The sequence below is a fragment of the Ziziphus jujuba genome, chromosome 12, assembly GCF_031755915.1.
Source record: "Ziziphus jujuba cultivar Dongzao chromosome 12, ASM3175591v1".
NCBI lineage: Eukaryota > Viridiplantae > Streptophyta > Magnoliopsida > Rosales > Rhamnaceae > Ziziphus > Ziziphus jujuba.
The window spans coordinates 24,589,456-24,611,996 of NC_083390.1; the positions used below are offsets into that span (position 1 = coordinate 24,589,456).

The 22,541-nt window shown below is 33.8% G+C and overlaps 4 protein-coding genes across 4 annotated transcripts; 3 read left to right on the forward strand and 1 right to left on the reverse strand.

Moving 5' to 3' along the window:
* Positions 1–285: 285 nt before the first annotated feature.
* LOC125418792 (lignin-forming anionic peroxidase-like) lies at positions 286–1,807 on the forward strand. The gene is made up of 3 exons (XM_048463324.2): positions 286–657; positions 767–958; positions 1,066–1,807. Exons 1-3 carry the CDS (start codon positions 412–414, stop codon positions 1,624–1,626), a joined length of 999 nt encoding a protein of 332 aa, XP_048319281.1. The 5' UTR covers positions 286–411; the 3' UTR covers positions 1,627–1,807.
* A 1,755-nt stretch (positions 1,808–3,562) lies between these two features.
* Positions 3,563–4,523, forward strand: LOC107404035 (lignin-forming anionic peroxidase-like). Its single transcript, XM_060813201.1, has 2 exons — positions 3,563–3,568; positions 3,650–4,523. The coding sequence occupies exons 1-2, from the start codon at positions 3,563–3,565 to the stop codon at positions 4,385–4,387; spliced, it is 744 nt and encodes a 247-aa protein (XP_060669184.1). The 3' UTR covers positions 4,388–4,523.
* A 6,928-nt stretch (positions 4,524–11,451) lies between these two features.
* Positions 11,452–13,002, forward strand: LOC107405831 (lignin-forming anionic peroxidase). Its single transcript, XM_016012925.3, has 3 exons — positions 11,452–11,743; positions 11,856–12,047; positions 12,278–13,002. Exons 1-3 carry the CDS (start codon positions 11,531–11,533, stop codon positions 12,836–12,838), a joined length of 966 nt encoding a protein of 321 aa, XP_015868411.2. The 5' UTR covers positions 11,452–11,530; the 3' UTR covers positions 12,839–13,002.
* A 7,458-nt stretch (positions 13,003–20,460) lies between these two features.
* LOC107422957 (serpin-Z1) lies at positions 20,461–22,081 on the reverse strand. The gene is made up of 2 exons (XM_060813202.1): positions 21,995–22,081; positions 20,461–20,853 (listed from the first exon to the last, which is right to left on the reverse strand). Exons 1-2 carry the CDS (start codon positions 22,079–22,081, stop codon positions 20,461–20,463), a joined length of 480 nt encoding a protein of 159 aa, XP_060669185.1.
* Between the last annotated feature and the right edge of the window lie 460 nt (positions 22,082–22,541).

The following is a 22,541-nucleotide window of genomic DNA, read 5'->3' on the forward strand; positions in this document are numbered from 1 at the left end:
CTATAGTGTGTGTGTATATATAATTGCAAATGGAATTATTATATATATATATATATCTTTGACCTTCTTTTAATTTTATAATACATGTATAGTAAATTCCCGCACGCCATTTATGCATGTGGCAGCCAAAGAAGATCCAGAACCGGTCACACATCGCACACAGATTGATTTTTTATTTTTTTGGGTAATAACATCGCAAACGGATTGATAAATTATTTATTAATCTTCCATGAAACAATCCCAAATTAACCTACTCTGCTACACAGCTCTGGTATATATAGAGGATAGTCCCTAATAGCTTTTTCTCCAACATATTCACACATTTTTTCCTCTTGATATCCATTCAAATTAAGTTTTCAGAGTTAGTGCTTCCTTTGGGGAACTTGTTTAGTAGCTAGAGAAACATAAAGAATGGCTTCAATGAATTGGAACTCTAACAGCACTATTTCTTTTACATTTGTTAATGCTGCTCTATGTTTGCTGTTGGTTTTGCATTTCACCACAACTTGTGAAGCTACATTGTCTTCCAAGTTTTATGACAAAACCTGTCCCAATGCAATTAGCACCATTCGAAGCTCCATTCGGTCAGCAATTTCCCGAGAGCGTCGAATGGCAGCATCCCTCATTCGCCTTCATTTCCATGACTGTTTCGTTAAGGTACTTCAAATACACTATGTAGATGCTTAATTAGTATGGTATATATTTTTGACAAACATATAATTAATTAGTATAGTTTGCTTATGAATATGTTCTTGGTTTTTCGTAGGGCTGTGATGCATCAATCTTACTTGATGACTCTTCCACATTCACAAGTGAAAAGAACGCATTGCCTAATAGAAATTCCGCAAGAGGTTACGAACTCATAGAAGATGCAAAAGCAAAAGTTGAGAAAATATGCCCTGGAGTTGTATCTTGTGCTGATGTCCTTGCAGTTGCAGCACGTGAGGCTTCACTTGCTGTAAGTAGCAATTAAAATCCAACCTCATCATACCACAAATGAAAAACTATATATTATAAGATATTCCAATTAATTATTAAATTAATGTAAAAATTTAATTTATACAGGTAAGTGGCCCATCGTGGACAGTGAAACTTGGAAGAAGAGATTCAACAAGAGCATATCCAGATGTGGCCAATACCGATCTTCCTGGTTTCACAGAGAACCTTGACAGACTTATATCTAGATTTGGTGGCAAAGGCCTAAGCGCAAGAGACATGGTTGCATTATCAGGAGCACATACAATTGGACAAGCTCAATGCTTCACTTTCCGTAACAGGATTTACAGCAATACCAGCGATATCAATGCTAGCTTTGCTCGTTCTCGAAGAAGCCGTTGTCCTGCTGCTGTAACCCAAGGCAGTAGCAATTTGGCACCCCTTGAATTGGTAACGCCCAATTCATTCGACAACAATTACTTCAAGAACTTGATTCAGAAGAAGGGGCTTCTTCAATCTGATCAGGTTCTGTTCAGTGGAGGATCAACAGACAGCATCGTATCCGAGTATAGCAAGAACTCTGCTAGATTCAGGGCTGATTTTGCTGCTGCAATGGTTAGGATGGGAGATATTGAGCCTCTCACTGGTTCTGCTGGGCAGATTAGAAGGGTTTGCAGTGCTGTCAGCTAAAATTTGTGACTACATTCTTTCATTCTTTGATGTCTTCTTAAGAAATATATGTTCTTTTGTTGAAAAATAATTAGCATTGGATTTATATGTTTTTAATAAAGAACAAACACAAACGTTTGTCATTAATTTGTATTTGCAGTTTTATCCAATTGTCCCAAAAAAAAAAAAAACAATTGTGTGATTCAAGTGTGTTCATTATATTTAATTAATAAACGTGTTTTTTTTTTCCCCCATTCTACCAAATAATACATTGGACAACAATTACTTCAAGAACTCGACTCGGTTAAATTAAAAAGGATCTTCTTCAAAACATTTTAAATTCAATTTACTTCAACCAAAATATTTTTTCCAATAGAGTAAATGTAGCATTAAAGTAATTAAAGTATCCTGCAATGCAATAGTTAAAGTCTGAATTTTTCTTCTGCAGATAAGAAGGATTTGTACTTTGTTGATGGTGTCGAGTGTCAACTAGATAAATGATTTTGTTTTTTGATTTAATCATGTTAGTTACTTCCGACGTACAAAAAAGAAAATTAAAGTTTCTTTTAATATTGGTTCAACATCCAGTATTTTTTTTTTTTTTGTCGTTTTGGAAACACTGCAGAGACAAATTAATCATTGTTTTCTTAGATAATGTTTATGATTTCATAACCTTTCACCGCATTCAAATTAAAGAAAATAAATAAATAAATAAAACTTGTGTTTCTTGAGTCAACAAAACATGTTAAGATGGATTTATTTTAAAATTATTATAGATAATGTGCAAAAATATTAATTTTATTTGCAATCCTTTTATTTGTGCAAATATATTCTTGTATATACATATAAATCTAATTAATTATTCAAGTATAAAGTTGGTTAAAAAAAAAAAAAGCTTAAAGGCCCAAATAAAAAAGTTAGATGATATAGATACAATCAAGCCCTCGCATAATTATTCCACCAAAAGATAAGCAAATAAATAAAAGCCTCCAATTACTTAAAAAAGAATTTCCAAAGGACAAAAGTTGGTGGTCTTCGAATCGGTGCACGTGGTGCCTACCATCTAAAGGGAAGGAAAAGCAACGTATCACGTCTAAGCTTATCCTTATTTATTTATTATTTTTTTTCTGAAATATCTAACTTTTTTTTTTTCTTTTTTTGAAACACTGAAACATCTAACTCTATCGGCAAATTTTATTAACAAAACTATTTCAAGTTTTATATTAATCAATCAAATATATATATTCTTTCTTACATACATTGGAGGATTCAGTTTTGGAACCTCATCTGAATGAAAAATAATTTTGCCACTAGACCATCTTGAAAAGGACAATTAAATGGAAATTTTAATTAATAATCAAGTCATTAATTTTTATTATCCTTGATTTTTTTTTCCGACCATCATGCGTTATTTACAATGTTTTTACTTTTTAGACACTTTGGAATGATATGTTTACCATTTAAGTAAGATACCACATAAAGTAGGCGGTAGAAATAATAAAAATATCAAACTTGGGCATGTAGGTGGGCTGGATCTGCAGCTGTTATATACTTTTGGAAACTGGCATCATATATGCATATATTCTCTTGCAAATTTCACATGTGTGTACATCGGCTTTTGTTCACAATTTGCCCAAATAAGACCAACTCTAACTTATAGAAAAATCAACTTTGACTTGTACAAATTCAAATCTATAATAATTTTCAAATTAATCAATTTTGAGAGCCAACCAAAGAATTAATTATACTATAGAACAATTCATCAACGCGGTCAGTGAAAGAAGAAAAACATCATACTATAAATATGATAACAAACCCAACTCTTTCTCCACATCAATTTCCATTTGCTTCTTTTCTGATCATAATCATCTTTTTCTCCTTCTCTATCAAATTAGCAAAAAACTTACTAAATATATAAACTTACTAAATATATATAAAAAGATTTAATTATAAACAGATGCTTGTTATAATTAATTTGTTCTCCAATTGTTGTGCCAATATTATTTTATTAAATAACTTTTTTTTTTTTGGGGGTCTTTAACAGGGTTGTGATGGATCAATTTTACTTAATGATACTGCTAATAACGAAAGGGATGTAATTTTCAATAAGAACTCAGCAAGAGGTTACGAACTCATAGACAATGCGAAAACAGAGGTCGAAAAAATATGCCCCGGTGTCGTATCTTGTGCTGATATTCTAGCAGTCGCAGCTCGTGACGCATCGGTTGCAGTGAGTGGTCCATCATGGACGGTGAAGCTTGGAAGAAGAGATTCAACAACACCATATCCAGATGTTGCATTGTCTGATCTTCCTCGTTTCACCGAAAGCCTTCCGGAACTTATAGCTAGATTCGAACACAAAGGCCTAAGTGAAAGGGACATGGTTGCCTTGTCAGGTTCGCATTCAATCGGACAAGCTCAATGCTTCACATTCCGCGACAGAATTTATAATGGCGGCGACATTGATGCTGGCTTCGCTAGCACTCGAAGACGCGGTTGTCCGGTTAGCTCAGGTGATTCAAAGTTGGCACCACTTGAGCTGGTGACACCAAATCAATTGGACAATAATTACTTCAAGAACTTGCTTCAGAAGAAAGGTCTTCTTCAATCTGATCAGGTTCTATTCAGTGGAGGATCAACGGACAGCATCGTATCTGAATATAGTAGGAACCCTTCAAAATTTCTGTCTGACTTTGCATCTGCCATGGTTAAAATGGGAGATATTGAACCTCTTACTGGTTCTGCTGGACAGATAAGGAGGATTTGTCATGCTGTCAACTAAAAATTTGGAGCCTATAGCTAGCTACTATATTGGACTTGTCAAATGTATATGCTGCCTTTAAATTCTGTCTTTGATTTGTATTCAAATTAAAAAGAAAAAAATTATTAAATTTTTAATAAGTAGACACTTATAGTTATTTGTATTTTTCATTTCCATCAATTGTAAACGATTATGAGATTAATTAACGTTAATTTTCTTTACTTTGTTAATGTTCATGATGTGTTAAGCATTCTAACAAAAAAAAAAGAATTAATCTTTGATAGATATTGTTTAGTTTTAAGGCTCTATATACAATAATTAAAAAAATAATAATTATCCTCTTTCTCCAACAAAAGAAAAATTAAGTTATACACAGATTTCATCCTCTTGATGCGCCTAGTCAGATGTACAGATCCGATGCATTCGGTTCTTCTGTATTTCATCTTTTCCAGAGTTTAGTTTTAGAAGAAAGATCACCCATCTTTAACTTTTGTTGTCCATTTTTATTTTGGCATTTTAAATTCAAACCTTATAAATTTTGCCCTATATTTATTTTTCTGCTTTTGAGGAGATAGCGAAGTCCCAATAGTTTATTATTTCTTTCGATAATTATTTGAGTTTGAATCCTTAATTTTCAATATAAAAAAGCAAAAAAATAAAAAAAATATATGTATTAGTACCATTATAAGTTCAGGGTTGAAGTACCACCAGAAAGTGGTTGGAGGAGGGCTTGATGTTGAAACCAACCTCTCCTCCAGCGATTATTGGTGGTCCTCTGGCGGGCAGTAGTGCACCGGCAATGACCAGCTGCTGGTGGTTTTCCGGTTGCAACTCACTAGAGTAGTTTTAAGTAAAAGAAAAACGCTAAGAGGCAGAAAAAAGATCGAGACAGCTAACCTCTATACATGCATGCGTGCAAGCATATAACATGAAATGGTCAACATCTCATAGAGCAAATCAACTTCAAAAATTAACTAATATGAAATCGTTTCAAAACCTTGACATTTGTGAAGAAGAACTTAAATTGGCTGCGATTAATGCGAACATATTTGACTACGGAACTTATAAAGAACGACACCTCTCAATAATTTTATATTTTATAATCTTGTTGTATGTATTTTAAAATTGAGGGATATCATCATTGGTCCAAATTAAAAATCATAAAAGTCAAAGGGAAATTGAAATGTTGAGTTGGTCAAATCTTTGAGTTGACCACAATATTAATTCTTTTACCTAAATTCTTATCACCGCTGCAAGCGACGAGTACATATAATATTTTTATTTTTTCTGCACGGTATTTTTTATTTAACAATTACAATTAAAATATAAAAATAAAGTCATTGTTATGGAAGAAGATGCATGAGCTAAAGTAATTTAATTTCCTCATCGTCATCATCATGATATACTCCTTATACATCATAATGTAAGTGAACCACTTAAGCAGAATGTGATTTTCGTATGTCTTCCAGCTCAAGTCTCTTGATGAAGACATATGTAAATTTTGAAAAAAATAATGTATTAATTAATTAAGGATATAATATTATTATATAATTAGGTAGCTGCTGACCTATATCTATATATATATATATATATATTATTACGCTGAACTATATATTTATTGCTTTATTAATAGATCAAAATCCTATATATCTTAATCTATAATAAAAATCCACGTCATTTAGAAAGGACCAGTATTTATTTAGATATTGTTTACAAGAATTGATTCTCGGGCGATGTAATAGTGGCATTAAAGTGGTTAGTGCTTCGAAAAAAACATCGATCAAGGTAGGCTTTACTTAATAGTAAGGTGGGCTGGTGCCTTCGCCCATGTACCAATGCACACGACCATATTTAAATAATAATAATTAAATTAATTTAATTTTTTTTTTCCAATTATACTATGGACCCTTTGTTGATTTTTTTATATACTATTCTTTTTCTTGTTTGTTTTTACGCTTACGTTAATAAGATTAACATCTAATTAAGAGATTAATAAAGAATTGAATGCTATTAAAAATCAAATTTGAAGTACAAACATGAAATATTCAAGTAGTCTTTGCCTAGGTACCAATACGCACACTACCAATTTAGAAAAAAGAAAAAAAAAACAATTGAATTAATTTAAACATTTTTTTTAATTATACGATGGGCCTTATCTTCATTTTTATTATATACTATTTCTTCTTTCTTACTTGTTTTTACCCTTGGGTTGGTGAGTTCAATATTCAATCAAGATATTATTAAACAAAATTGGAAATCTGCTAGTCATGCACATTGGCTGGGTTTAACTTTCATAAATACTTCATCTTTATTCACAATAATTTGCCAGACTAACTCCAACTTTTTAACTCTTGTATCGTAGTTATAATGTCTTCGTTGTCTTATTACTTTATACAAATCTATCATGATTTTTAAATCTATATAATACAATTAAATAGCCAGCCAAAGAATAAGAGAATTTGCCAAAGCCTTTCTTGTTAATTTCTACTATGTACTGAGAAATTATTTTCCTTCCCATCCATACAAAGTTTTCCAAAGAAACAAACATCCAGTAAGTAATGTCCTCCCATACGTGCAATATTGTCCCTTCCACTTTATTCCTAATCCTGATACTTATTTTCACCACAACATGCAAAGCCCAAGTATATATATTTTCTTCGTGTTATGAATGAACCTGTCCAAATAAGGTTTCCATTCAATTTCATGTACGAAAACATCAAATTCTTGTTACAATAGTACTATTGTTAACTTTATAATAACATACTGTAATTATTGTTCCAAAACGACTACTTAAAAAGTTAAAAAAAAAAAAAAAGCCCAAAAGTTATTCTAATTACTTAATCTATTATCATATATATATATATATATATGCTGTTCCAGTTTGTGGTAAAAGTAATAACAAATAAAATTTTTTCACCAAAAAAAACCATGACAATTAACGTTTAACCTTTCCAGTTAGTGCAAATATTATATCATAATACTCTTAAAAGAAGTAGATGATAACTCAAAGCCTAATTGGTCTAAATAAAATATATATCCCTTAGAGAGTAAAAAGGGTGACAATTCATTTAGACTCAGTTTGGATGAATTGATCGCTGGGTCTTGTCACCGGAGCTTGTAACCAAGTAGAGTATTAATGTGGTTGGTGCTTTGAAGAACTTGATCAACGTGGGACTTTAATATGTGAAATGTTTGTAATGATTTGATTGGGAATATAAATGTGAAATACTGTGGAATTGTATGTTAGTTGATTAGGAATATATGAGAAATGCTTGCAGTTATTTGATTGGAAATATTAAATTGAAATATTGTGAAACGTTTGCAATAATAGTTTGATAGAAGTAAATATTAAAGTGAAATAACGTGAAAAGTTTCCACTTATAATTGATTGGAAATAATAACTGAAATGCTTGCGAAGCCTTGGCTCAGTTGTCAATGCACACAACCATTTATTATTATTATTATTATTATTGTTATTATTATTATTATTAAGTTTAAGTTTTAGTTTTTAAGGCTGTACAAAATTAATGGAAATAATTAAATAAATTAAGTATCCACTTTCTACAATAAAAAAAATTAAAAAAAAAAAACTTAAATTGAAGTATATATTAATATTTCAAAATCCTCTACATGCTAAGTCAAATACATCTATTTTAATTTGTTGTTGGCTTCTGAAGACAGTTTATCTATCTCGATCTTTAATGTTGGTTTTCCATTTTTTTCTTTTGGCATTCTGAATTCAAACATTATGTAAACACGCGATCTCTATACATGCATACTTTCAAGCATAAGCATGAAATGGTCATCTAATCTTAAATGGCAAATCAACCTTAAGAATTAATGTTCGTTTCTAGGCAGGCATCGATCAAATCCTTGACATTTGTATGAAAAAAGAACTTAAATTGGCTGCAATTAGTGTGAACAAATTTGACCATGAAACTTAAGAACCTCTCTCAATATAAAAGTCACAAATCAAAAAGGGAAATTGGAACGTTGACTTGATCAAATCTTTGAGTTCATAATACTCTTTCATCTAAACTCTTATTACCTGTGGTGACGACGAGATGAGTATCTATAACATCTTTTAATTTTTTTTCCAATGGCATGGACAATTTTTTTTTTTTTTGGACAAAAAGACATTAGTTACCTTAATAATTCCAATTAAAACATAAAATAAAGATTTTTTTTTTTTTTTAAAGAAGAAAGTACTCTTTCCTCATCGTCATCATCATCCTATATTCCTTCTACATCATAATTAATGAAAACGAACCAGTAAATTAAGCAGAATTTTTTTGTCTTACCATCTCAAGTCCATAGATGAAGACATACATCCAAGTTTTAAAAATAGAAACGTATTAATTAATGATATAATATTAACATATTAATCAATGATATAATATTATTATAAAAATTAGTTGTGCTGAATTATCTATTGCTTTGCTAACATATCACAAACATACTTTTAGCTGTTAGAGAAACATATAAATCAAATAAAAATTCACCTTTCATCGGTTTAAACTTTTGGAATAAGTGATAATTCAACATGGTATCAAAACCAAATATTCAAAAGGTTTAATTAAAAAAAAAAAAACACATGTAAAGATCCAAAAGTGGACCTACATATGAGGGTATCAGAACCAGAGATCCAAAAAGGTTGGAGTTTAAAACTCATTAACTTTATCCAAAATAAATTAATTAAAAAAAAACCACATGTATAGATCCAGAGACAGACATGAGAAAGAATGTTAGAGAAAAATAATAAATTAATTAATAAAAAATACATGTAAAGATTCAGAAGTTTTAAATTAGCTTAAACTTTTGAAACAAGTGTTAACTCAATATTAACATTCTATACTTTTAAATCCGTACATCTATATAAGGTAATTTAAATAAAAATCCTACATCATTTAGAAAGTAAAAACAAGTAGTATTTATTTGGACATTGTTTAGAAAAGTTCATTGTTGGGTCTTATAACATTGTTTTCGTAATTAATTAAGTTGGGATATTAAAAAAGTTGGTGTATCAAAAGTTGATATACGTTTGCTTATATTGCATAGTGATTTTTTTGTACAAAACACAAAAAGTACGAGTAACCTTGACTGAGGTGCCAATGCACACAACCATTTTTTTAATCAAATAATTTAACCTTTAAAAAAAAAAAAATTATACTATGCACCTTTTTCTTTCATTTTTATTATATCTTCTTTTTTTCTCATTTGTTTTTACCCTTGGGATGATGAGTTCAATATATAATCATTTGCCTAAGACCATCTCCAAGTTTAGCTTTTGTATTAGATACAGTAATAATATCCTCTCTTTATTTTATTATACGTTAGACACATTAATATATCAGAATTTTTAAAACTACATAAATAATTTAATAATTCAATAGCCAGCGAAAGAATAATAGAATTTGTCAAATCCTTTCTGATTTCTACTATATGCTGAGTTATAATTATCCTTGGTCAAACTCTTTCTGATTTATACTATATGCTGAGTTATAATTATGTTACAATATTTTCCTTCCCATCTCATACTTTTCCAGTTTTAATTTTCTTTCCCATCCAAAAAAAAAAATTTCTAAAGAAACAAACAATCCAATAACTAATGGCCCTCCGTGCAATATATCTTCTTCGTTTAATGAATATACTTGTCCAAATTAGGTTTCCATTCAGTTTCATATTTATGGAAACGTTAATTTTTTTTTTAAGATTATAGTACTACTGTTACTTATTGTTATAAGATGACTACTTAAAATAAAAATAAAAAGCCAAACGTTATTCTAAGTACTTTATAATCGAATATATATATGTTGTTCCAGTTTGTGGTTTAAAAGTAATAACAATTAACGTTATAACTCTCTCAATTCATGTAAATGTGGTAACATTCTTAACAGAATTAAATGAAAATTAAAAACATAATTGGTCTAAATAAAAAGGAAAAGTACCGCATCATTGTAAAAGTAAAAAGAATCACTAATTATTTAGACTCAGTTTAGAGGACTTAATTGCCGGGGCCCTGTAACGAGAGGCTTGTTACCAAGTCAGGAGTGGTTGGTGCTCTGAAATGTTATGTCAAGGTGGGACTTGCAATTAGTTGATTGGAAATATTGTGAAATGTTTGCAATTAGTTGATTGGAAATATTAATGTGAAATGTGAAATATTGAGCCTGAGCTCAGGTATCAATTCACACAACCCCTTTTTTTTATGTGTATTATTACGCTTAATTTGCTAGCTAATTAATATTTTTATAGTATCCTAATTTTATTTTTTAATTAATTTTACCCTTGGATTGATGAATTTTATTAAGAGATTAATCAATAAACAAAATTGGAAATCTGCTAGCCATGCAGGTGGGGCACTGAAATTAATTTTCATTTGTACTTTTCCTTCGTTTTGTTCTCTGCCATGAAATTTTGGAATGTTGATTGGTCGATCAAATATTTGAGCTGACCATAATATTCTTTTATACATTTAAATCCTTATCACTGTTCTCACAGCAAGTAAAATATAATACTTTACCCCCCCAAAAAAAAAAAAAAAAAAGAAGTAAAATATAATATTTTTTATTTTTTATTTTTAAGAAAACATAAAACAAATAAATTTTTATGGAAAGAAGATGGATAAGCTAATGAATTAATTAATATTTTTAATTATATTATTATGGACCTTTTTCTTCATTTTTATTAATCCTATTTTCTTTCTTGGTTTAATATTTAATAACTGATAAACAAAATTACAAATCGGCTAGGCTGCTAGCCATGCAAGTGGGCTAGGCTGCTAGCCATGCAGGTGGGCTGGATTTAACTTATATATATATATATATATACTTTGTCTTTATTCGCTTTAATTGTCAAAGTCGACAAACTCAAACTTTATCTTTTGTATTATAATAATAATATCTTCTTTTGACTTACAATTATACTCTCTACAATTCAATCTGAATTTTCAAAATAAATAATAATTCAACGGTCAGCAAAATAATATAATAGAATTTGTCAAAGCCTTTCTTGTTTCTACTCTGCATTACTGAACTATAAATATGACCACTGGAACGCTAATCTTTCTCCAAACATATCGATCCCTATCTTTTTCCTTACCATCTCATTGTTTTTCCTTTCCCATCCAAAGCAAAATTTTCCAAAGAAACAAACATCTAAATAATGGCCTCCCGTGCAATATTTGTCCCCGCTGCTTTGTTCCTTCTACTTCTTTTCAGCACAACATGCAAAGCCCAACTATCCTCTTCCTTCTATGAATCTACATGTCCAAATGCCCTCGCTACCATCCGAAATTCCATTAGAGCTGCAATTTCCCGAGAACGTCGGATGGCAGCTTCTCTCATCCGCCTTCATTTTCATGACTGCTTTGTTCAGGTATATATATATATATATATATATGTACTTAATACACATACACATATATACTTTTTTATTTTTTGTACAAATAATGTAATTTTGGAATTATATATATTATTGGTTTTTGCAGGGTTGTGATGCATCAATTTTGCTTAATGGAACTTCTACTATTAGAAGTGAAATGGAAGCAGGACCCAATAGGAATTCAGCAAGAGGCCACCAAGTGATTGATGCTGCAAAATTGGAGGTCGAGAAAATATGCCCTGGTGTTATATCTTGTGCTGATATCCTTTCAGTCGCCGCAAGAGATGCATCTGTTGCTGTGAGTATATATTTCATATGTGTATATATATATATATATATATATATGGAACCATTCACCTCATCAAAGATGTTACAATCTTTAGCACCCCCACATCACCATGTCTCTTATTATAAGTTACAAAATAGTTTTTGAGAAATTGAACTTCATGTATAAATAGTAGATTAATTATATCTAAATATATGTTGACATATTTACATACATATCAATGGCTCTGATTATATATGTAGGTGGGAGGTCCATCATGGACAGTGAAGCTTGGAAGAAGAGATTCAACTACAGCAAATCCGGACAAGGCTAACAGTGATCTTCCTAGCTTCAGAGACGGTGTTGATAGACTTATATCTAGATTTGCTGACAAAGGCCTCAGTGCAAGAGACATGGTTGCCTTGTCAGGATCACATACAATTGGACAAGCTCAATGTGTCACATTCCGTGACAGAATTTACAACAATGCCAGCGACATTGATGCTGGTTTTGCCAGCACTCGAAGACGCGGTTGCCCTGCTAACCAAGGCGATGGTAATTCCAATTTGGCTCCGCTTGATTTGGTGACACCGAATCAATTGGACAATAATTACTTCAAGAACTTGATTCAGAAGAAGGGTCTTCTTGAATCTGATCAAGTTCTCTTCAGCGGAGGATCAACGGACAGCATTGTTTCAGAGTACAGTAGCAACCCTTCAAAATTTCTGTCTGACTTTGCATCTGCCATGGTTAAAATGGGAGATATTGAGCCTCTCACTGGTTCTGCTGGACAGATAAGAAGGATTTGCAGCGCTGTTAACTAAAATTCTAGCCTCTGCCAGGAGATATTATTTCATTTATATCTTATTAAGCATTTGTTTGTTAAAAAGAACAATAAATAGACACCAGGATTGTCTATAATTTTTAATTTTCACTTCCATCAATTGTAAACAATTATGAGATCAATTTTAATGTATTACTTTATTTCAAGTTTTTCAAACAAAGATAGGAAAAACAAAAAAAAAAAATATATGTACACCTTGTCAGTGATATCTAAACCTAAATTTTCTGACCTCGTTTCAATTTACTAGCACATACACAAAACGAAGCAATGCAAGCTTAACACTTGGCTCGTTTCTAATGTTCTTATGAAAAGAAGAATTATTATAAAAATATATATTGTATATATTTTTATAATATAAAGTCTTTGGCGTACTTTTAAGACTTACCAATAGCAAGTAATACAGTTAATCTGCTTCGATCGGAAGAGATTCTTCATTAACGAAGAAGTAAGGAAAGAGTGCAATGGTTGATCTGCTTTTACACACTCATTCTTTATCCCCAATACAAAAACTGTAGGAGAAATCTTTTGTGAGAAAAAAGCCAAAACCCTCTGATACCATTGATACTAGAACAAGTTGCATATTGGCTTCTGTTACGAAATTGGGAGAAAAACAAATAGCAACGGAAACATAGAAAGCGAAGAACAGACACACAATTTACGTGGAAACCCTTGACGGGAAAAACCACGGGTAGGGAGAAGCAAATCCAATATCGAAAGATTGGTACAAAAGGTGAGCCTGACTGCGCGATACCATGAACCCTAATTACAGCTGAAAACTAAATATATATAGTACAGAAGAAACCCTAATTACAGCTGAAAACTCCACCACAGAGCCCCAAATTTTTCTCCAAAATTAGTTTCACCAAAATGGGTCGCACCGCGAGCTTTTCGGGTCGGGTCAACAAGAATTCGGGTCACTAACTCTAACAATCTCCACCTTGACACGAATTCCATATAAGGGATGAAAAACATACAAAACTCCAATCTTCGATAAAAGTTGCCATCCTCTTCCACAAAAGCCCCTAAAGGCAAAGCTCAACAACAAACACCAACCAAGTCCAAGCAATGCTCAAACTTGGCTACTGGAAGTGCCTTGGTCATCATGTCAGCAGGATTATCATGAGTACTCACCTTGCTGACAACAATATCTCCACGAGCAATAACATCACGTACAAAATGATACCGAACATCTATATGTTTTGTCCTCTCGTGAAACATCTGATCCTTAGTGAGATAGATAGCACTCTGACTATCACAATTGATGACCGTACTCTCCTGCTCAGAGCTCAACTCACCTATCAACGCCCTTAACCAAATAGCTTCTTTCACCGCTTCAGCTATAGCCATATATTCAGCTTCTGTAGTTGATAGTGCAACTGTTGCTTGCAAAACAGACTTCCAACTGATAGAAGTATCTCCAAGAGTAAATACATAACCAGTAGTGGACCTCCTTCTATCAAGGTCCCCAGCAAAATCTGCATCAACATATCCACGTACACCCTCCTTACTTCCACCAAACTCTAAACAAGTGTTAGTAGTGCCTCTCAAGTACCTTAGAATCCACTTGACAGCTTGCCAGTGTTGTTTGCCAGGATTAGCCATATACCGGCTCACAACACTAACAGCATGTGCAATGTCAGGACGGGTACACACCATAGCATACATCAAACTACCAACAGCACTAGAATAAGGAACATGTGACATATACTCAATATCTCTATCCGACTGTGGTGACATATCAGCAGACAATCTAAAATGAGTAGCTAATGGAGTACTTACAGGTTTAGCGTTCTTCATTCCAAAACGCTCCAGAACTTTCTCAACAAAAGATCTTTGAGTCAAGAAAAGTTTACCTGCAGATCTATCTCTCTCAATCTCCATACCAAGAATCTTCTTTGCCGCTCCCAAATCTTTCATCTCAAATTCACCACTCAATTCTGCTTTCAATCTGTTGATATCGGATTTCTTCTTGGCCACTATCAGCATATCATCAACATAAAGCAACAAATAGATAAATGAGCCATCTTCCAACTTCCTAAAATACACACAGCTATCATATTGGCTTCTAGAATAGCCATGGCTAAACATAAACCCATCAAACCGCTTGTACCACTGACAAGAGGATTGCTTCAAACCATACAAGGACCTTTTCAACAAACACACATGATCCTCTTTTCCTTCAACCTCGAAACCTTCGGGTTGCTGCATATAAATTGTCTCCTCAAGCTCACCATGCAAGAAAGCGGTCTTCACATCTAGTTGCTCCAACTCTAAATCGTGCATAGCAACTAGCGCTAACAAAGCACGAATAGAAGTATGTTTAACGACAGGGGAAAATATATCATTAAAATCAACTCCCTGTACCTGTGAATACCCCTTCGCTACTAAACGTGCTTTGTACCTCGCATCTTCAACACCAGGGATGCCTTCTTTCTTTTTGTAGACCCACTTGCATCCCACAATCTTCTTACCCTCTGGAGGTAATGCTAACTCCCATGTGTGGTTCTTATGAAGCGACTACACCTCTTCCTGCATAGTAATTAACCACTTTGCAGAATCCTCACATGAAATGGCTTCATGATAGTTGCAAGGATCACTGAGACTCTCGATCTCCTGTGCTGCAACACAAGCAAAAGTGACATAGTCTGCTAAACTAGAGGGCTTCTTGATCTCCCTGCGAGGTCTATCCTTGGCAATCGAATGCTCCTGCACCTCCTCAATTCTCTCTTCTTCCACATGAGTGGGTGTCTCAAATGGGCCTGAAACTGAACCATTCTGTGAAGTACTTACTTCCTCCACCCTAAACTCCACCTGCTTTGGCACACTGTCTGAAACAACGAGCTCCTTTTTCGGATGCAGCATTGCCATCTCATCAAACATAACATCCCTGCTAATCACAACCTTAGATGACTTTGGATCAGGAAGCCAAACTCTATATCCTTTTACACCCTGCGGGTAACCAAGAAATATGCCCTTCTTCGATCTAGGCTCAAGCTTACCATCATTAACATGAACATAGGCAGGGCATCCAAATACCTTCAAATCTAGATAATTAGCAGGTTTTCCAGACCATACCTCTTCAGGAGTCTTGCAATCGATTGCTGCCGATGGAGAACGATTCACCAAGTAGCAAGCTGTAGCAGCTGCTTCTGCCCAAAAGTCCTGTGCTAACCCAGAATTCGACAGCATGCATCGGACTTTCTCCATAAGAGTTCTGTTCATCCGCTCAGCCACACCATTTTGCTGCGGAGTTCCTCTAACTGTGAGATGTCTAACGATCCCTTCGTTTCTACAAAACTCATTGAAAACACCATCACAGAACTCCAATCCATTATCTGTACGAAGACGCTTCACCCTTCTTTCCGTCTGCTTCTCTACCAAAACTTTCCATTGCTTGAAGATAGCAAATACGTCATTCTTATGCTTCAAAAAATATACCCAGACCTTCCTGGAGAAATCATCAATGAAGGTCAACATATATCTGCCACCACCCTTAGAAGCAGTACGTGCGGGTCCCCAAAGATCTGAATGAATGTAGTCTAGAGTACCTTTGGTTTTGTGAATTCCAGTACTGAAGCTAACTCTCTTCTGCTTCCCAAACACACAATGTTCACAAAACTCCAACTTCGAGATACTCCGATCACCAAGCAAACTCTGTTTGCTCAACATCGCCAAACCTTTCTCACTCATATGGCCCAATCTCATATGCCACAAACGAGTAACATCCGAATCTGACATGGACACTGAAACAGCAGCCGACCCCATTACCACAGAACCCTGTAGCCTGTATAATGTACCAACCAGGCTAGCTTTCATCACCACCAGAGCACCCTTCAGAACCCTCAAAACTCCACCTCCACCAGTAAAAGAACAACCAGACTTGTCCAAAGCAGATAAAGAAATTAAATTTTTAGACATATCTGGAACGTGACGTACCTCAGATAGTGTTCTAATAATTCCATCATGCATCTTCACCCTTACAGTTCCAATGCCGATGACACAGCAAGGATGATCATCTCCCATCAGCACAACACCTTTATCCACCGGAACATAAGAAGAGAACCAATCCCTATGGAGACAGATGTGAAACGAACAGGCTGAATCCAAAATCCATCCCTGCTTGCCCGAACTATCCTCAGTCACTGAATAAACATCTCCATCTTCAATTTCCTCATGTGCGACATTGGCTTCGGCATGTTCCTTACTCTTTTCATTATTTTTATTCTGAAGCTTACGACATTCAGTTTTGATGTGCCCCTTTTTCTTATAGTAGTGACAAATAAGGTTTCTGAACCTTGACTTCGATCTTGGCCGACTACCACCATTGTTATTTTGATCTCTAGATGATGTTCTACCTCTAACAATCAAACCCTCTCCTCCGGAACTCCCAAAATTATTGTTATCCGAACTGCTGGTCAACTCCTTATCAAACAACTCCTTAGAATATAAAGAAGCTTTCACATCCTCCAATTTTAGGGTTTTATTACTGTAAATCAAAGTCTCCCTAAAATTCTTATACGATGGAGGTAAGGAACGCAGTAGCATTAGGGCCTGATCTTCATCATCATATTTAATGTCCATGTTCGCCAGATCTAACAAAATGGTAGAAAAATCATCTATGTGTGTTTAAATAGATGTACCTTCAACCATAGAAAGGGTGTATAGACGGTGCTTCGCAATCAGTTTCGTTGTGAGATTCTTTGTGATGTACAAAGATTCCAACTTGTCCCATAAGTCCTTTGTTGTCTTCTGATCAAGGACCTCCCTCAAAACTTCATTGGACAAGCATAGCTGAATGGTGGATAGGGCACGCTCATCAACCTCGGCTTTCTTTTCGGCATCCCACGAAGACGGCATCTGCTCCTTGCCAACCAACGCCTTGTGTAAACCGTTCTGTGTCAAAATCGCCTTCATCTTGACTTGCCACATGGAGAAACTCATGTTGCGCTCAAATTTCTCAATGTCGAACTTTGTTGCCATGATCGAAAAAAAAAAATTCCCAAATAGATCGACGCGTCTCTGATACCACTTGTTACGAAATTGGGAGAAAAATAAATAGCAACGGAAACAAAGAAAGCGAAGAACAGACACACAATTTACGTGGAAACCCTTGACGGGAAAAACCACGGGCAGGGAGAAGCAAATCCAATATCGAAAGATTGGTACAAAAGGTGAGCCTGACTGCGCGATACCATGAACCCTAATTACAGCTGAAAACTAAATATATATAGTACAGAAGAAACCCTAAAATTGAACAGGTCCGTACCGCGGGGGCTACGATCTCGGGCCTATCGGCCCAAGATCTCCGCTTCCACCACAGAGCTCCAAATTTTTCTCCAAAATTAGTTTCACCAAAATGGGTCGCACCGCGAGCTTTTCGGGTCTGGTCAACAAGAATTCGGGTCACTAACTCTAACAGCTTCCCCAACTAAGACTATCTCCAACTTTCTTTACAAGCTTATACAATGCTTCATTGTTAACAACTACAGGATAAGGCAGTGGCATTTCCTCCTTGAAGTCCACGACCGACACCGAATTCTATATATGAACTGCGGCTTGATGCTCTATGACCTTGACATGGAACAGAATTGTCAGTTTACTTCAAACCAAATTCTTGAAAGGTCGCCAAATATCGAGAAGTGTTACCTCTTTGATTCTTTCCTTGAGGTAAGACAGACATTCAGAGGTTAAGCTCCTAAGGTTCCACCAAATTTTAGTCTCTGGGATTACATTTGCTGCTGCACAGATTAGAAGGATTTGCAGTGCTGTTAACGAAAATTTTGGCCTCTGCCAAGAAATATTCTAATTCTTTAGTTTTTATCTTATTGAGCATTTGCTTGATAAAAAAGATTAATAAATAGACACCAGGATTGTCTAGCTTTGTATTTTCATTTTCATCAATTGTAAACAATTATGAGAGATCATTTAATGTATTACTATTTCTTCATTCGAAGATACAAAAAAAAAAAAAAAAAAGAATTAAATATGTACACCTTGTTCGTGAGTGACATTCAAACCTAAACTTAATTTTGTGATCTCATTTGAGTTTTCAAGGACTTACATAATATATATATATATATATATATACACATATATATATAAATATATTCTTCTATTATAATATGAAGTTTTTTGCATATTTTGAGACTTGCCAATAGCAAGTAATACAGTTGAACTACTTTGACACTCTGTTTTCTCTGTATATTGTTAGTGTTCCTACAGAAAAAAAAGGATGCCTTTCTTGTAAAATTTGTAAATTGAGACATTCTTTTAAGGCCAAACCCCGTAATTCTTTGTAATGTTTACTAAGATAGCTGGGAATAAAACAAATTATTATTCTAGTTTTTTGGTTTCAATCATAATTTGAACTTTGTGAGGAATTCTTAGCAGTATATATATACATATATATGTATTTACAGTAATAGTTTGTCTCATGCTAGAGTATGTATATGAGCGTTTTATGTACTGAGATGAAACTAAGAATGAAAGAATAATAATAATAAGAATTGTTTAAAAAATAATAAGAAAAAAAGCTAAAAGCAATTCGAAGTTATAGCAATAATTTGGTGTTATAATATCATCATAATCATAATTTTTTTTTCAAAAAAAAAAAATGCAAACAGTAGTATGCCAATACTATTGAATTGTGAACATTAACTTTACAAAACAATTGAATTACTATATATGTATATAAACTTTTAATTATCAGAGAGGGGATTGAGAACAGCTCCAGTGAAAATCACAACCCCAGAAACCATTTCTCTGATCATGAACATAAACGGATGCTACCTTGAACATCCAGCTCTTTATAACATTGGAAACCGTGGTCAAGGTGCACCAATGCACATAACCATTTTTATTTTTTATTTTTTAATAAAAGAAATCATACTATGGGCCTATGTTTATATACTTAAAAAAAAACATCTAATAACTAATGAAATCATACTATGGACCTGTGTTTATATACTTAATAACAAACATCTAATAACTAATGAAAAAAACCCAAAGAATACAGGTAGCCTTGCCACACAGGTACCAATGCACACAACCTTTTTTGTTTTTTGTTTTTTAGTAAAAGAAATCATACTATGGACCTGTATTTATATACTTCATAACAAACATCTAATAACTAATGGCCTCCCGTGGTTTAGCCGAAGAAAGCTGACTGAATCATCATACTTACTCGAGAATTGTGGTTTGAGTTCAATTTGATATGCCCTGCTATTTGCCTTGGCATGTCCCTTTTTAATGTCGCGTAGTGCAGGGCCATCGGCCTGAGGTTGTACAAATCTATCAGAATTTTCAAACTACATAATAATTCAATAGCCAGCCAAAGAATATGTATATAACAGAATTTGTCAAAAACCTTTCTTATTTCTGCTATACACTACTGAGTTATAAGTATGATCAATGGAATGCTAATTTTCTCCAAACATATCCCAATATTTTCCTCACCATCTCATGAAATTAAGAATGAAAAACAATCTGAAATGATAGTAATAATTTTGGTATCATTGCAATTGCATCATAATCATAAATCTAATTAAAATAAAATGTTATAAAGAGCTGGATAATTATATTGAATAAATATTCATAAATATTTCAAATATCAGAGAGGGGATTAAGAACAGCTCCAGTGAAAATCACAGCCCCAGAACCCTTTTCTTTGATCATGAACATAAAAGGATGGTCAGCAACAAATTGTATCTCAGGAGGGGGATACATTGAACATCCCAAATTTTCATCACAAGAAACTATTGAAGCTCCTTCTGTCCCTTCCTCATTAACTGAAATGCATGCTTTATGAAGCATTTTCGAGATAAAAATTTCTTCAGCATCCGGAGAATCCATTGCCTCAGTGAAATCAGCATCCGGGTAATTGAAAGGCAAAGTCAATCCCAATTTCTTCACGAGCTTAACCATGTCCAAACCATAAGAAAACTTCCACTTTGGAATCCATATCTCAGTAACCAGCATATCTTCCAGCTTAAAATCCTGGAGTAGAAATTTTGTATCAGAATTAAACTTCTCTAGCAGATCTTGGAGTCCATCTTTTCTTTAGGAAGAATGATATCCATACAGAAACGTGGGTGGTTGTTACTGTAACATCTACCGGTATTATAATTGAGTCTGATAACCTTAAAATCCTCGAATAATCCACACCTCTGCATGCTCTCTTCTATTTGGCTCAGAAAGGTGCTCCGATAGTTTTCCCATCAAGAAGGTGGAAATCTTCGTCCCGAGTCGATGAGGCAACAAATTGATCTAACCATGCTGCCTTAAAGTAGAGAGCATTTGCGAAAAAGAGTGGTCCTTTCAATTTTGATGTGGGTGGCAGAAACCCTTTGACAAGGCCCTTTGTTTTCTCGTCTGCCCATGAGTTCACTTCATTTTTAACTTTCTCTTGCTGCACTTTCATTACTCATCAGTAATATTTCTAATATGCATACACCAAGATATTAATGATATTTTGTGCTTGCAATACTATAATGTAGGAAATTTATGAACTTAATTATGATGTTACAAACCAGGCATATTCAAAGAACAAACAAAAACAGAAAGGTATTGAGAAATTAGTCTCCAAGTAAGTACACTTTACTAGAATCAGCACTTATGTATTTTTATTTTTATTTTTTTCCTTTTTTCTAAAAGACAAATTTTAAGTTCTCAATCTTCCTTAAATTTTATACCATTGCAAATATTAACAGAAGTCCAAACTCCTAATAAGCTTTATCCCCAATAATAAAAATCCAACATTCTATATGAGACAGTCGAAATTCTTCGTGAAAACAGCCTTAATTCAATATATATACATTATCTCTTGTTTGTAGAAACCAGTTCTTATATTAAAGGATAGAAAACATTAAAAAAAAGAAATTGTATTTAACATAACAAAATGATCATAGCAAAATAGATGGTTAAATTTGTGGCACTAATTAAAGTTGAACATGTCTGTATATGTTAATTTTTATACATGATTAATTAATTGCAAAATATATATATATATTAAGAGGGAAAAAATTACACGAACCTAATCAAAGTTAATCCTCTTTGGTTCTGTTTTGTAGATGTCTCGGACTATCTCTTGGAAAGACGGTTTCAAAGGATATTACTGGTCAACAAACATGAGGTTCACTAAAGACAATTCAGGAGGAGCACTATACTCTGAATCAGTGTAGTCTGGGTCTGGGTCTGCCGCAGTGTTCAAGTCAAAGAGACCCATCAAAGATGAAGACTTGGAGCTCAACTCAGTAATGGTTTCTGTAACACCCCGTCCCGAAGCATGTCGGAATTTTTGCACGTTGACCGAGGTTGACTGTTGACCGTTGATCGAAGGGGTCAAAAGTTGACTTTTTGACCCCGTTGGAATTTTAGGTTGACTGAGGTACCGTTACGAAGTACACGTTGGCACGAGTTCGTAGACTGGTAGCACGTTGAAAACGGAGCTATGGTTTGAACGTTTTGAGCAAAACAAGTTGCGGTCCAAACTGTCCAAGGGGTGTCGGAGTTGACTTTTTATTCATGCAAGGTTGAGCGTTGACTCATGCATGGTTGTGAAGTGCTCATCGATACGAGTCCGTAGACTAGTGGCTCGTCCGATTTGGACATGTGGTTTGAAAGTTATGGACCTGTAAAGTTTTTCAAATACTGTATTATTTTAATATTATTTTTACACGCATAAC